General features: G+C 41.0%; 1 protein-coding gene across 1 annotated transcript; it reads right to left on the bottom strand.

The window, feature by feature from the left end:
* Nucleotides 1-1,385: 1,385 nt before the first annotated feature.
* On the bottom strand, nt 1,386-14,331 carry LOC123518396 (flocculation protein FLO11-like). Its single transcript, XM_045279209.1, has 5 exons — nt 12,208-14,331; nt 8,467-8,674; nt 8,053-8,234; nt 7,518-7,661; nt 1,386-5,633 (listed from the first exon to the last, which is right to left on the bottom strand). The coding sequence occupies exons 1-5, from the start codon at nt 14,329-14,331 to the stop codon at nt 5,523-5,525; spliced, it is 2,769 nt and encodes a 922-aa protein (XP_045135144.1). The 3' UTR covers nt 1,386-5,522.
* Between the last annotated feature and the right edge of the window lie 3,415 nt (nt 14,332-17,746).

The following is a 17,746-nucleotide window of genomic DNA, read 5'->3' as shown; positions in this document are numbered from 1 at the left end:
ATAGTTTATTCAAACATCTGGTTTATAAGATGGTTGGAATAGCACCTTATGAAATGAATGAGGGTCTATATATTCAGTGATGCATTCAGTAACAAGTTCATACATTTAAATGGGTGACTTCAAATAAAAGTGTTTTTGACTTTGTTAGGAAGTGCAATTATGAAAAGAATGGGAGGAAGCCAAGTGACAAGTACATATCATCACACTACACCAGCAGATAACCAACCACACACTGAGCTTTGTTGAGCTGGCCCGGCTCAGACCAGTGGTTGGCTTACCCAAAGGACACACACAGTGACACCAGCAGCACACTCAATCAACTTTCAAATTGACTGGATAAATTGACCATATGGTTAGTTTACCAAGAGTTCAGTTGACATAAAGAGGTCAGCTTACCTGAAATTCAGTTTATTGAGTGTTTACTGTATTAGTTAAATTTGATCTCATAAAAAGCTATCTTAAGAAGCTTACCATTCAGGTGAAAATGATAATTTTGAAATAAATACTGGATGTTTCATGAAAATGAAAAGTTTTATGAAGCAATATTTATTGCCATCTGCAGCAAGGATACACACAAAATACCAGAATGTTTGTAATAGGTGACAAAATACAGGATGGGCTCTGCCCAAATGTCTCATCAAATAACCAGTGGTACAGTAAGTAAATATTCAACAGATTTTGTTTATGTACAGCACAATGCTATCATATCTCTGTAATGCATGGACACACACACACACACACACACACACACACACACACACACACACACACACACACACACACACATTGCGTAGTGTAGTAGTTAGTACACTCAACTCACAATCGAGAGGGCCCGGGTTCAAGTCCCGGGAAGTGGCAAGACAAATGGGCAAGCCTCTTAATGTGTAGCACCTTTTCACCTAGCAGTGAATAGGTACGGGATGTAACTCAAGGGGTTGTGGCCTCGCTTTCCCGATGTGTGGAGTGTGTTGTGGTCTCAGTCCTACCCGAAGATTGGTCTATGAGCTGTGAGCTCGCACCATGATGGGGAAGACTGGCTGGGTGACCACCAGGCGACCACGATGGTGGTGGTGAATTACACAAACAAATAAACAAACAAGCAAACAAACACACAAATACACACACACACACACACACACACACACACACACACACACACACACAAAGTGCTGTGTTGTGGCACTGGGAAGGAATTATCACCAGTTGGTTCATCAGTCATGCACCGCAATATCATCTGTTGTGACTGGATTGGTGGTAACATTGGTCACTAAATAAAATCACATTCATGACTGATACTATCAAAAACCATATTATGTAGTAAGGGATCTTATTAATATTATTATATAATAAAGCAAAGTTGTAAAGATTTCATTCAAATTGTAATCTCAATAAAAATTCTTTTATTTCATATTTGAACAGGCAATAATACCAGTCTCACTGGTGTGAAGCGACCATTCTTTATTTCTATTTCATCATCGATATTGTTGCATTTTGAAATTCATATCAAACAGAATAATGTAAAAGTATTTGAATTCATACACAATCTACCATATGTAGTGACCTCATCTCTGGTTGAATTAAGATAACATCTTGTCTACCTATAAGCTATGCTAACTTTTGAAGAATATTGCTGAGCCCTTTGTGGCTAAGCAAAAGGTGAAGTCCAGACTATTTTATAGTAACTACCAATTGGTTTTACTGTTCAAATAAAGAACCTACCAATGATGATGTAACTAAACTGCATCATGGATTGTAACAGACTTTGCCACATGAAGACACGTGAACATTGGAATGCAGCCATTGGGTGATGCCCTCGTCTGCTGAGTGGCCATCTTCTCTTCCTTTGAAATATTTGATATTTTGATTATGTGTTCTTCCCACAAGCCTTATTTATTTGCAAGATAGTGACTTACCTCTATTTGTATAGCTAGTGAGAATAATCAATTTATTGCACTTCCAAAAATAGCTAAGAAATATTTTGGCAAATCAGCAGGTGAAGAGATCGGTCAGTGGCAGTGATTGCATGTTCAAATATCCTCAGGTGAAACAATTATTGCACCAGAGTCCAGAACACTAAATACTGTAAATGATGTAAACCTCTGAAAATAGAGGAAATTACTATGAGAACAAAGCTATACAAAAGCCTCATTTTGTACATCAGGTATTTCTTGATTAACAAAATATTAGTTTTAATGAGGTTCTATTTTATATCCTTTACATATATATATATATATATATATATATATATATATATATATATATATATATATATATATATATATATATATATATATATATATATATATAATGTAGCTGATAGCAAGAAAATAGCATAAAATAATTGAGTAAATATATACTGTATATCATAAGTATGTACATATACTCATAGATATTTTCTCATATGTTATGAATATATATCCACTTCCCTACAGATTTATAATAAATGCATAACACTAACCTGTGCTTATTCATCATGTAGTTATAATCCTGGTCTTATTGAAGTATAAAATATATATCAAGGGATTTACTCAATGTTACCCAAGGGATTTAAGTTAATATTCAGATTTTGTGACTGGTTAGCACTAATGACAGAATTGGGAGCTAATTATTCCGGTGTAGAAATGGTTCTGAATACACATTCAAGATCCTCGTGTAACCACAAATTTTTATATATATATATGCATCAGAGGTCACACTGTCAAATACAACTTGTTTCAATTTCACAGGTGATAAAGACAATATATAGGTACTTAGTTGGCTGGTATCCAATGACACTGGCACTCACTCTGAAATACCAGCAAAGCCACAGTGAAAGAGTATGACAGTGCCAGTCACTGATATGCCACAACTTTAAACTAAGTATATACACGACACATGGCTGACTGAACTTACATTTGTGATTCAAAATTTTTCAATACAAAACTGCAGTTTTTTTATTGTCATTTATAGCAGTTCAATGGTCATAATATACTGCTGGACGCCTGTTAGCTAAGGTTATTCAAATGGAATACAGAAACTAAGTTGACATAAAACTTCAGTAATTAATTATCTAACCTTAGTTTTAATACAAAAAAAAAAAAATCTAAAATACATTTCTTAATATACAATATTGGACGAGTGAGAGTGGGTGGCATCAAGGGTAAAACAGCCTGAATTATTGTATTCATTACAGGTTCGTTTGCTTCAACCACACACTGAAGCTTTCAATGGACGAATGTTGATGTGTATTGGCATGGAAATCAGTCAATTAGTCAACAACTGCAAGCTAATGGTTCAAAAAGATTGATGGATAAAACTTAAAATATGTATAAAACCTTACCTAATGATAACCACAGGTTTTGTTGATTAAAAAAAAGGAAAATAACTAACAAGATAAATATCTAAGGAGTATCTATAAATTTACAATGTTTACATCTTGGAGATGGAAGAGAAATTTATGAAGGAAGATAAAGTGTTTCTCTTTGATTACTATCATAAAAAAAATTATCTTAAAGTTATACAGCAAACATAACATCAGTGGCTTTGAACTAATATTAACTATAAGTTAGCTGTGTTCAATTTAGAGCATTGAAGCATGAGGATGCATTTTAAAAAGTGCAGTTCATGTCTTTACAACCAAACACATGAGACTTGTTTCAGTGTATGGCAAACTAGACACTTGAGATCCATCCATGTTCTGTGATAACGCTGAGGTGACCACTGAGCATAATGTGTAAATTCTTATCATTTTGTGACAAACCAATTATATAAATATACAAATACTATGACACTCATTAGTTAAAAAAAAAAGTTATTCCCATAGAAAATAAAATAATAACAATAAAAGACATGATTTAATATCTAAAAAAAGGAAAGGATCTAATTTTTTGTATTTTTTTTTTTCATGAATAATCAAATAAGTCATTATGAGACACAATTTATCAGCTCTCCTCATCAAATATTTACTGAGTATGATTCACACTGAAGCAATTCAGAGGATTTACTTTTTTGTCATTTGTAAAAGAAGAACTAATATGATGGTAAGTACTGTATGTACATATGTATGCACTCCATATTAGATAATTTGATTGAAGTAGTAGTTATTTTAGCAGTATGAAAATAAATTCACTAAGATAGGCACCACTAAAAGAAATGAAAGCTACAGGTTTTTTTAATAAATAATATAAGAAAAAAAGGAAAAGAAAACCACATTCAATAACTCATTCCAAATAAGTTTCATAAAAACAAATAAATAAAACAATAATACATATAGATAAATCTCATTAGATGAGAAAGTAATGTGCAAATAATAATAACATAAGCAAGTGTGCACAAACGATAGGAAATAATTTAGAAATAAGAAAGCATAATGACCTTTGCAGACTAGAAACAGTAATGGAACAAGACACCATCTATGTAATCTTGACAAACACAGACAAGTAAAAATTTTCATAATACAGCTGAGGATTGTGATTATGACATTTTCTAGTTTCAGATGAGAGTAACTGTCACTCTTTCAATACTTAATTAATTTTCAGCTATCATAATATAAAATTTGTACACCATGATTTATCACAGGAATTGGTCCAAAAGTTCTACTGATATGAAAAATATTCCTGCTTAACATTGGTAATGGTCAGCCATTTCAGACATTGAGTTCACCAATTAGAGATGAACACAGTCAATTCAAGTCCAGCAAGGTAAAGTTTGTGGCAGTCTAGTCAAGCCACTCTGACACAGTGCACACCACATGGCAAGACAGTCCTGGTGCTGGCCATCCCTGCCAGCACACTCAGCAGCACCAGCCACAGCTGTGCTTTGTTGCAGCTTACATCACACAAAAACACCTGTCTCAGGTCGGGCTTCTTAATGCTACTTTACATACTTTTAATAAGATCAGCTTTCTTAATATTTCACTTTTTTGGAAAATAAGAGGCAAGAAATAGATATTTTGATACTTCAGACTGAAGTTAACATTACAAATGAGTGCTATTCTAGTTATTAAATGAGAATCAAGCAGCAAATGTCTACATTCCATTAGGATAATATAAAATTATCAGAAAACAGGTAAGCTACAGATATTTTATGTGGTAAATAAAACTAGAGATAAAAGGCATGACTAAAGAGCATTTATCTAAAGATATGTCCTGTCAAAATTATCAAAATGCATGAACTGTTAATCCTAAAGGACAAAAATGACTCATGTTCTCAGGAAGAGTGAGGGAGGAAGGCCAGCTCTGTCCTCCACACACATGATGGCTTACAGACACCACCACTTCATTAGATGGCTCATGGATCCACCAGGAAGTTATGAAAGAAATGTTTATAATAAAGAAAAGACTTCTAAAAAAATTCATGAGGTTCATGAGGTTTTGTTGCAATGTATCTTAACACAAATTTTTATGTAGAAGCAAACTCCTAAGCAAATATTAGCATTCATTTGCAGTAAATTAATAAATGTTTTAAAATTAGGTAAGAAAGCAAAATAACAATTTCCCCCCCAAGACATGTTCCATGATCAAATATCTGCCCCTCACCTATCACTAGCAGAGACATCCACTCTTGTCTACTTGGTTGGCCTTCCCATCCACTGAGAATTTGTCAGCATCCAAGCTCTCTGTCATCATCATGCCCTGCTTCTCATTGTTCAAGATCTGTGGATACATGTCATAGGTAATCATGATGCAGATATAAGAATAGCCATTAGAATGTACCTTGTCAGAAAGGTCATGTTTATTGTAAGTCTGAAGGTACATCAAACACCGGTCCTGAGCTCATTAGTATTACAGTGCTCATGATAATATGAAGAAACTGTGTGACTGCACTATCCTGTTTATAGGAGTTACATGAAGCTATAGCCTTAATACAAAGTTCAAATGATGGGAAAGAGGATAGGCTTTACAGTAGTACATGGTAATAAGACCATCATAGCAACACAATGTTTAACAGTGCCCCAGGGTTGGAAAGTTACACCTAGCACTCTGTTGTACGTATAGAGGAGAGTAAGTAGTGCATTTATTCTATGCACTGAATGGTGACTGAAAGACTGCTATGCATATAATGTAATGTGCTAATGGTAATACTATCATGCCTATGTATAGCTTGTAGGGTATTATCAGAATAGAGTTAGGATGATTTTTGTCACATTTCATTCATTAGGTAAAGAGAAGTGCAGCAAAGTGTTGAGGTAATTCATATCAATACAATGATGCAATTCGTGATTACACAAACTATTGTGTAACCTTGAACTTTATCTTTCAGATTACATAACTAACATAATATCAGCCACAATAATTGCTAATTTTCATGGTGAATACCAAGTATGCAATGTTTTTGAAAGATATCTTGCTTGATTAAGAAGGAGTGTACAGGCAACCCCAATTAACGAAGGTTCACACATCGAAATTTTGCTACAACGAAGGTTTCGTTTTACTACCATCTGCTCATTTAACAAACACCAAACTCGCTTTAACGAAGTTTTATCCAGGTAATTTTTTCAAAGTTTGAAAGCCCCGCTGTATCACGCAAGCTGACAGGCTTTTGAATACACCAGCGCCTCTCATGGACAACACGCACACCACTCACTCCCCCTGTTCAAAACAATAACAGCTTCAGCAGCAGCTCGTCTTCCCTAGCTCAACTTACCACCAAAACGCCCTGCAATGTCGCCTAGCATTGTTAAGAAGACCAGAAAGTCTCTTGGTCTCTAAGTGAAGCTGGATATTATTCGCAGACACAAGAAAGCTGAGAAAACTAATAGCATTGCTTGCCACCATCTTGACTCCATCTACTGTCTCTACTATTTTCAAATCAGCAGACTCTATTAAGAAGGGTGGTGAGACTGTATCTTCCTTGCAAGCTAAAAGAACCACCTGAACTCATGACTCTACAATGGATAAAATGTAAAGCCTTGTGGAAATGTGGTACATAAGTTTTGTATGTGATACAATGATGCGCCCTTTTGTTTACATTCCACAGGTTGCTGGTTAGTGTCTTTCCCATTTCACTCTCCATCCCTTCAAAAATTTAAGATCAACAACATTATAAAGTTACGTACATACATACATTACTGTACATTATAATGACTCAAATTAAACTGCCTAAATGTTTAACTTCATAATTTTTACTTTCATTAAACTTTTCACTATATTATGAAGCACTCTCGCTCTGTTTACTCTCAATGGAAGTTCAAGTCAGAGGTTAAACTTATCATAATCAGTTTGCTTAATGAAGTTTCGCTTAACGAAGGGTTTTTTAGGAACGTAACCCCTTCGTTAAGCGGGGGTTGCCTGTATATGCCATAGATGGAATGTTACAAGAGTAATCCATTAATGGGAATATACTATCATTTTTGTGGATTGTGAAATAATACTTATAAATATTCTCATAGATAAATATATATGAGCTTCTTGTGGTCACTATTCTCCTCTATAAATCAATAGTAATGAAAATAAGAGAAATTTCTTAAAATTATTGCATTACTCTAGAACCCAAAACACTGCATGGAGTAAACAACACAAACAACATGAAATACTCACTCTGTTGACAAGGAAACGTGAAGCCTCATCTATGTTGATATTTTCCTTGGCTGAGGTCTCAAACCACCCACTGAAGCCTCTCTCTCTGCAGTAGTCATCCATCCGTGCTGGGTTGTTGACGACACCTTCTTTGGGCTGGTCACACTGTCAACAACATGTAGGTTACTCACACCTCTACTTTGAAAACCTGGTAAACCCAACAAGTCACAATACATCAGGAAGGTTTTTGCCAACATTTCTTTGAAATGCTGTATTAGGAAATGTTTTCATGAATACAAGGAAAAAATTAATGCATAAATAAGTCTGATAATTGTGAAAAACAAAAATAATAATGATAAAACTGAATACCATGCTTCATGTCAACAAAACATAATAACAAAATTGTTGGATGATACAGCCACATGACAAACTTTCCTTCGATAATGAAATAACTTTTTTCATCTAATTCAGTTCAATCATGCACACTTTACATCTGATCATATTAAACATTCACTTATCTCAGAATGACAAAGTGTAATCTGGTCTGGTGACCCACCTTGTTTGCCAAAAGGACAGTAGGGATTGGTGATCCATCAGCCAAGGTAACTTTAGTGTCCAGGTCTGTCTTCCATTTGGTTACTGCATCAAAAGTTTGTGAACGTGTTACATCAAACACCACAAAGGCGCCAACTGCCTCCTTGTAGTACACTCGGGTCATGTTCCCAAATCGTTCCTGACCTGGAATATCAAGAATAACATAAAAGTCTATGCCAAGGAGACTTTGTAAAACAATTTCTCCTTTAGAGAATTACATAAAGACTTGGATGTGTTATGTACATCAAGCCAAACTTAAGATTTCAGATCACAATTACTGCCAAGCAATGAACCTCCATGACAGAAGATGATGTGCTGGTGTAAATGTTAATATTTTCATGTTTTCAGAAGATGACTAAGTTAGTGGCTGCCTTACCAGCAATGTCCCACAGCTGGAGACGGATCACAGTGTTGTTGTCCCAGTTGAGCACCTTGAGGGCAAAGTCCACACCAATGGTGGCTCGGTAATGCTGACTGAAGAACTGATGAACATAACGCTTGATAATGGAAGTCTTTCCTGTGCCAAGCTCTCCAATCACCAGGATCTTGTAGAGATGCTCCCGTTTATCTATGCTGGAGTTGGTCTGTTGATCATTAATAGTGTTAATTCTAAGTGCAAATTTCATATGGTACTCTCATGTAAGTTACTCTTGGCAACCTCAGTTATTTAGACAGACAATTTTGTTGCATTACATTATCCAGGCAATTATTTCATATATTTGTGTGTGTGTGTGTGTGTGTGTGTGTGTGTGTGTGTGTGTGTGTGTGTGTGTGTGTGTGTGTGTGTAAATACATACAATATATACAGTACAAAAAATAAATAAATAAACAAATGAATATGAATAAATAAATAAATAAGCAGGTCATTATTCTAAATTACATCAGTTACATCAGTGGAAAAAAAGGTTGTGCTTAAGAGGAAGCAAAGTCAATAATGATGGGCTTTCTATAGGTAAAGAGTCGCACGATGCATTAACCCCTTCATTACTGGGACACATTTTTACTACGAGATTTGCGTACCATTGGACCATTTTATTGATACTTGGAAGGGTCTACGGAGGTCAGAAGATTAATGGCCAGTCTTCACTATTTTAGTTCCCCACATGAGTTTGTGAAGCTGTATAAAATCACCAAATAGTAAGCAAAATGAATATGAAACCCCGTCATGGTATTAAAGGTATGAAAGGCGGACAGCACCAGTGCTGACGTGAACCGCCTTGCCTGTCATAACTGCAGCGACATTTCCTTTGATAATGATGATGCTGATGATGATCCTTTTCCGTTATGACTAGAGTATCGTATGCTGTCTTTGCAGACATTATATTTATAAATCTAAAAACTTTTGAACAATTTGTATGTTTGCTCAACACACACACACACACACACACACACACAGAGAGAGAGAGAGAGAGAGAGAGAGAGAGAGAGAGCTGCTTATCACGTGCGGGTCTTTCATGATGGCCAGCCTTCACCCATGAGCAGACACCATACGTACCACACAGAGAATCTTTCACACTCAGCACTCACCATCTTGTTCGAGGAGGCCAATATGACTAGGCATTCATCTATGACAACCTGCTGAATATATACGCTAGACGTGAACCTCGTCCCACGTGACGCCAAGTGTGAGTGTGAGTGTGTGTGTGTGCGGTTGCAGACTTCGGATCATGGACAAAATTCGTGTTGTCCTTCCTCTATTTCTACTTAATGTCCAGTTTAAATGGATCACACATGTTATACTACACTATGGATATTATTTGTCTGTTTGAGGTTTATTCCAACATTCAATCACACTTGCGTGCTCTCTCTCTCTCTCTCTCTCTCTCTCTCTCTCTCCAGGGGATCATAAACCTTTCCGTCAGTATTCACGTTGACAGGAACTGTCTTCTGAGGTGAGAAAAAAAGAGTAACTGACGATTAATCTAACACACCCTGAAGTCTTAATAAACAGTCCTATACAATCTTTGCCCGAATTAAAAAGAAAATATTTAGAACTTCAACAAGGACTTCCTTCAAGGACCAATGAGGCAATCATTTTGGTTCTCATATTTTTCACATTTATGTAGAATCCTTATCAAACCATCACTAGAATGATAATATTAATGAAAACTTAATTGAAACCACAGTAATTTCTACTACAACCTGTTACAAATTGTCGAGATATTACATCGCAATGAGTTAAGAGAATGAAAACTTGTTAGTTGTAGTTTCAAGACAAAATACAGTCCTGAGAGTTCAAGTGAAGACACTTTTGAACGATGAAATTTGCAAGGCAAGCAGTACAAGTGGAGGGGCGGGGGGCGGCAGTGTACATGTGTGGATGGGGGATAAGACAAGGAAGCCTCCGTGTTGCCTCTACACACCATACGAAACACCTAAGAAGCTCTACAAGGGGCGAGACGCTCCGCCTAAAACTCAAAACACACACACACACACACACACACACACACACACACGTTACCTATCACCCCTTTTCTTCACTAAGTGCAAAAATAACAGCCAAACAATCCTAGTAATGAGGGAGACATTGAGGTGAAGTAACCAGTTATTAAGTGCACAGCATATACATGTTAGTTAGTGAAATAGCCAGAAACGCGATGCCCGTGCCATGGCGTAGCCTTGGGCAGGTTGCGTCTACCAGTAAGAGTGACACTGAGGATCTTCCAATACTCCTCAGACGCTGTAAAGCCTTACAAAATCTAGCCAAGCTCCGCCATCTTGACTCACTCACGTCTGTACCTGACTCACCCTTTGTACTGCTCCACCTTACCAGTATAATGTAGCCCACAACCTGGCAGTGCTTTCAGTCATCGTCACTATCGTTAATCGTCATCTTCACCGTCGTTATGAACATTTTCTCAAACTTAAAATGTAGAGCTGAGTGCCTTAAATCATCGTCACTATTGTTAACGTTATAGTCACTGTTGTTGTTATCTTGTCTTCAAGACGCAATTCTAATGCAATGTTCTTTTTTTCTGAAAATGTACAAATCTGCTTCGCCTTTAATCAAAATCGTAGATATCGCCATCACCATCACTCCTCTTATCACCTTCCAGAGCCCCAACATAACACTAACAAAACACTCATCGCTTCATCTGTATTCAGAAACGCTTTGCTCTCTAACCACGACTACTTTCAGAGGCCATAGAGAGATGATAAGTGGAGTTTTCAAGAGTGTTTCTCCAGTCAATAATATAGTAATCTTGTTAATCTGCCTCTAGAACCGTTTTAAACACCCTTAAAAACTCGTGTAACTTTAAATTAAGCCTTTTTAGATAGTGGAGGTGAAGCGCACAAGTATTTGAGAATACGAGCCTTAAAACTATAAACATACAATACTTCAAATCCTCCTCCTTCTCTTCCTACTCATCACCAATGTGACTACCACCACCACCACTATCACTCCAAACACAAGACCAACAGACACTTCTCCACTCTAACAAAATTCAATGGCAACATTTCTGCACTTCTTGTTTGCTTCATTGATCATTCAGCATCATCGAGGTGAAATTCCTACCTATTTAAGCCTATAACGAATATCTGTTATAATAATGGGGAGAGAGAGAGAGAGAGAGAGAGAGAGAGAGAGAGAGAGAGAGAGAGAGAGAGAGAGAGAGAGAGAGAATTCGAAAGTTGGAGCGGACATTTCAGCGCGGCATTTGAGAGGCTGTGGTGATGTGAGGCTCGAGATGCAGAATCACGTTACCACAGTGTTTCATCCGATACCTCTTCGCCTCTTGCTCCTTCCTCTTAACATGGAACATATTCAATACTGTATGCCTGCCATTTGTAAATTAATGTAGTGCAATTACACTTTACTTCAACGATTACCAGCATTTCTTATGTTGCTGAGACACAAACAGATGCAAATATTACAGGGCGACAAAAGAGAGACAAGTTCTCCAACACTGCAAACAGCTGATTGTCAACGCGAAACACTGCACCAGCGCTGCAAGGCATGCGGAAAAGACTAAATACAAAGAAAGTTTAGAGCATCGCCACCGCAGGAATTACGTTTCTTATACCCCAGTTTCAGGCGAGCTTCACTACAGAAGGGGAGACGAGCACAATATCTACAGCAATACGGCAGAATATAAGCTGAGAACAGTCACCATACCCAGGAGTCACTTGTGAGGCCCGACGCATCCAGCACGGGGTTCCGCTCCCCTTCCTGTCGGTCTCCCTCTGGGGTCTCACGTGCATCCTTTGCTTGCCCCTCGGGGCTGGATGGTGGAGTGGCTGCAGCCGCGACTGTGGTCTGAACAGGAGCTGAGGCGGGGTCAGCCGCAGGCCTTACCGTTGGAGCCGCCATTGCACTCGTACTCCGCGCGGGAGGAGCTGCCTCCTCCTCGGGCGGGGTGATGGTGAGTGGTGGCGGGACCGTGTGGCGGGAGCTTAATGAGATCGGTCGCTCGACGGGCAAGGGTTTGGGGGCTGGTGAAAGCGATACGTTTTCGAGGGAAAGTCGCCTATTGGGGAGAGGAGTTGGGGACCTGGATCGAGCAGAGGAGGTAGAGGAGGTTCTCCCACCTGAAGGGCGCACCACAGTTCTCGTAGGTGCTGGTGGTGTTGCTATCACCTTTATCGGCTTGAGAGAGGGTGCCTGCTGGAGCTGAGATGACTCTGTCTGTTCGGAAGCAGTAGTAACAGTAGTGAAATTGGACGTTACCTCAGTACTGGCAGGCTTCACGTTCTTCTTCACGTCGGCAGACTCCACTGTAGTCTTCTCAGCCTCCACGGTAGTGTTGGGGCCAGGCTCAGGCTTGGTCTCGACAGCTTTCTTGTCTTTGGGCATGTTGGTGTTCACTGTGAAGTTCCTCACAAACTGAACGGAGGAGGAGTAAGGCCGGAAGGAGGAGCCCCTTGCCTCAGCCGGAGCTGCTGTGTCAGTGGGGGTGGGAGCGGCACCCGCAGCCTCGCGGTTGGAATCATCCTCCGTAGCTGCAGTTTGCTCGCTGTTATTTTTCATAGTGTCTTCTTTCTCCTCCTGTTTGAGTTCGGCAGAATCAGATGTGGACACTCCGTCGGCACTGGGATGAGAAGGATCTGTGCCCTGAGAGGAAGCAGCGGAATTATTACTCACCAACGATGACTTGGATGCAGAATCCGCCTTTGTTTTCTTCTCCTTACGCAAGAAACTCCCAAATTTGGACCTTTCTCTTTTCTTTTCTTCCTTTTCCTCTCCTTTCTTGACCCCCTCTTCCACTTTGGTGCTTTTAACGGGAGCTGGGGACGAGGCTGACCCATTGAGTCGTTCGTGGCCGTCTGATAACACAGAGGGGTCGTCTGTGTCCTCTCCATCCCCATGGCTGCCCACAGCCGTGTTCTTGACACATGCTGGGCTGTTGGGAGCGCTGGGTTCAGAGTCAAACACCTCCCCGTCACTGTTCACCCCAGTGCTTGCAGATGCTGTGTCCCCCTCGGCTTTCTTTTGCTGACGGAGCTTGCGACCAGTTTTGCGGCTTTTGCGGAAGGACGACATAAGCCCCTTTTTCTTTTTCTCCCCATCCTCTCCGACCTTGGGAGATCTGGGCAATTTAGGGGATGCAGTTCTTTCTAGAGTGCTCATGGTGCCTCTGGTGACTATGCCTGTGAGAGCCGGGGCGGGAGGTGGCGAAAGAGAGCTGGTGGTTGCACTGTAATATTGCTCGAGGGGGGAGAGGTCAGGACAACTGGTGTACTCCGCAAGAGCGTCACTTACGTACAGTTGTCCCGGTAATATGTTCAAACTACTGCGGTGTTCCTTATATCCACGCTCCTCCTTACCGACAACAAAGTGGAAGGGGCTTCTTCGAGCGGGCAAAGTGGACTGGAGGGACTGAGCTGAGTCGTAAAGGGTGGATTCACTGTTGGAGTCTGAGGGAACAAATGATACGCAGCTATCGGCGCCCCACTCTGTACGGTGAGATTGCACTGAGTAGAAGGATTCGGTGTCACTATCCTGAGTGCTAGTGGTGTTAGATGCACGCTCTAGGGACTCATCAAAGCTATCAGACAGTCCGGTGTCCCCGAGCTTAAGACCTTTCAAGTTTTCACACAGTTTCAGGTAAGTATCCTCGTCTAGGGAGTCACTGGTGTGGCTTTCGTCAACAGCCTCGTCAGGTGGATTCTGTTGGTCGTGAAGAAGATGGGGCACAGCAACGTGTCTAGAAACCTGAGGTGGTGCTGCTCCGTCACCGTACCTTCCCGTGGCCGGCACTCCCTCGACTACTGTGGCAGAGCGGGTGGAACGGGTGCTCATCACTTCCCCAAGACCAGCGTCACGGCAGCACGACAGGTTACCGCCACCTGTCTGCTGCACTCACCAACGTTGCACGATTCCGATATTCGCCTTCACTACAACAGGCCTCCCCCTCCCTGACGTTCGGCCAACCTAATCCTTGACCCAAGACTGTATCAGTGGTCTCAATACATGCAGGAGAGCCACCTCCTCGGCGGAGTTATGCACGGTGATTCCCACACCACCAGCTCCCGACACGCACCTTCCACCGCACACAATAGGCGACCTCACGTTCCCCAACACTCATCTGCCGCTAAAGATTCTCTTGAATCAGGTCGGCATTAACTCCGGGCGGTCACAGTCAGGTCAGGCTCGGGCAGAGTGACAAGCAGAGAACTGTAAGGAGGAGAGAGGTCGCCTCCACACGTACGACTGCGCGCGATTGTGGCAGAGGCCATGGAGAGGCTGAGCCAGCGAGGGGTGGAGTTGAGGGAGTAGAGGGAAGGGGAGGGGAGTGAGGAAGGAGGACGACACAGAATAGGATGAAGGGAAAGGTAGGGCAGGTTTTACGAGAGCGCGCACACACGCATTTGAATATCACATATTTCAGTTATGTATACAACTTTTCATTAAAACATAAAATGAACAAGACAACAATTTGGATAAATTGTTAACATTTATATTGTAGCAAGAAAACATTTTGAGAAGTGACGGTCCCAGTGCCTGCCAGTGCCAAAGCTGAGCTACATGTGTGTTACGTAAATTGTTCTTTGACGTTGAAGAAAACCTTCAACTCTGAGGTGTGAGAAGGGAGACGCTAGAATAGATTTATGATTAACGCCAGCTATGTACCTCCTCCCTCTACAATGTTGTACGGGCAGTGGATGTGGCACTACGCCAGTAATGTGCGGCTGAAAAGTCATCCGGGGAAGTCATCCTCTATTATACTAAGATTTGTGGTTTGTGTCTTGAAGCTTTGTGGTTTTAGCCTAATCCAGGAATATTTGAGATTTTCACCTGATAAGTACATCACTCTGTGTCATTCCATAGTAGAGAGAACCGTTGAGCTGAAGAACCTTTTTTCCTTCATAACCTCTGTTTGTACCTAACCCAGCGGCACTCCCATCAGCTGCTGCTGCACCTGCTATACTCGCTGCTGACTTTCATCTATTTATCTACCTCTCTATTTCATCTTAGTTATTCAGTTACTTCAGGATTGCAACAGACATTCCAAACGCCTTGGTGAATCACTGAACCACCCACCACCAGATGCTCACAATGACGATCCCTGTGACATGCTCTCTCTCTCTCTCTCTCTCTCTCTCTCTCTCGTTTACACATAAGACGAGAAAAGAAGCAAAAAAAGTGCGCAAGAGTAATGTGAAGATCTGAATGAAACACACAAGAGTCCTGAAATGTTTGTGTAATGTTATCAATCAGCGAACGTCAAAGCGTGAGCGGAGTGACATGAATACAACACCCCGGTAAGTTCTGTTATTATTACTATCATTATTATTACTATTATTATTATTATCATTATTATCATCATCATTATTATTATCATAATTTTTTTCTAGTAATAATTAATAAAAGTTAAAAAGAAGTCAAAGAAGACCAGACATCATTCCTAAAAGAGCTTTTCCTCTGGCTGTGAACGGCAGGGCCTGGTGACAGCAGTGAGCAATCTGCCCGCGATGCTGCACGCGCTCACATCAACACCAGGAAATTTATGCCACAGAGAATCATGAGGCTGGATAAGAATATTTTTTTTCTATTCTCTCTCTCTCTCTCTCTCTCTCTCTCTCTCTCTCTCTCTCTCTCTCTCTCTCTCTCTCTAAGACAATGTAACGTTAATATTGTATACTACACATCACTAATACTCTCAGGTATGTATTCATTGGTATGTTTTTACTCAATTTAATATTATGATAGATGTTATTCTAATGGAAATCTTCTCGTCAGTTATCTCACATTCGTGCCCCCCCTGATAGGCTGAGGGATTTTCGCAGTGACTAGAAAAACAAACAAATAAGGCTGCGTCAGTGTTATTCTCACACGGTCAGCTGACACCATTATCATCACTCACAGGAAAAAAAAAAAGAAAAAAAAGAAAACTCGTATCCTCAATATTCGCAACCACATATTTTCTGGTTTTCCTACTCGTAAGACTAATATATTTTTTTCACAAATAAATTAACCTCACTGTATATAAGGTAAAGGTGAGAGCACAAGCTATACCTGTACGTGGCCTCGGCGCTCATCTCAGCCTCGTAAACAACTTTAGTGTGGTTATAATTACATCATTTGCCAGGAATTCATTACCGTGCCGCAGGTCCTCACACCACCCACCGCCCACCACCCATCACCCGCCAATGCTCTGTCGTCACACAAAATAAAGCATTTCCCGATCTCAACGCGGCGAGGGAAAACGATGCATGACTAATATGATAAGAGAGATTCCCTGTAGTGTGTGTGTGTGTGTGTGTGTGTGTGTGTGTGTGTGTGTGTGTGTGTGTGTGTGTGTGTGTGTGTGTGTGTGTGTGTGTCCCCGCCACCTTATCAACACTTCTTTACACCCTGATCGCTGTTCTTAATAAGTGTTATCATTCCCCCCCCCCCCACAACACACACACCGTCTCCCAACCAAACCCTCTTCCGAGGTTCTTCCACCTCCACCTGAGCGACCCCATCCTTACCCCGCCCCTCCACACAAGCCCACCCTTTATCCACCGTGCTTCGTGACGTCGCAATCGTCTCTCATGTGATCCCCAACAAAGCGGCCAAGAGTGCCACACCCTTCACGCCTATTGTGGCTTGTGGCTTGGACGAACACACACACACACACACAGAGAGAGAGAGAGAGAGAGAGAGAGAGAGAGAGAGAGAGAGAGAGAGAGAGAGAGAGAGAGAGAGAGAGAGAGAGAGAGAGAGAGAGAGAGAGAGAGTGTGTGTGTGTGTGTGTGTGTGTGTGTGTGTGTGTGTGTGTGTGTGTGTGTGTGTGTGTGTGTGTGTGTGTGTGTGTGTGTGTGTGTGTGTGTGTGTGTGTGTGTGTGTGTGTGTGTGTGTGTGTGTGTGTGTGTGTGTGTGTGTGTGTGTGTGTGTGTGTGTGTGTGTGCACCTACTCCTTTTCTGTAGGGCTTCAGGAAAAGAACACACACACACACACACACACACACACACACACACACACACACACACACACACACACATGGCTGACGACTGTGAGAGGTGGAGGAGGAGGAGGAGGAGGAGGAGGAGGAGGAGGAGGAGGAGGAGGAGGAGGAGGAGGAGGAGGGAAGAGGAAGAGGTGGCGTATCAAGTATCGTCATGTGAAGGAAGATGATCCGAGAGTGACAGTTCCTCCTCGTCCCAGTTCCTGCATCTGGCCCAACCCTCGGCTTCACCTACACCTGCCCGCCCCGCCCCAATCCCTTAC

Source organism: Portunus trituberculatus, chromosome 43, assembly GCF_017591435.1.
Source record: "Portunus trituberculatus isolate SZX2019 chromosome 43, ASM1759143v1, whole genome shotgun sequence".
Taxonomy (NCBI): domain Eukaryota; kingdom Metazoa; phylum Arthropoda; class Malacostraca; order Decapoda; family Portunidae; genus Portunus; species Portunus trituberculatus.
This window is presented reverse-complemented; position numbering and strand designations above follow the sequence as displayed.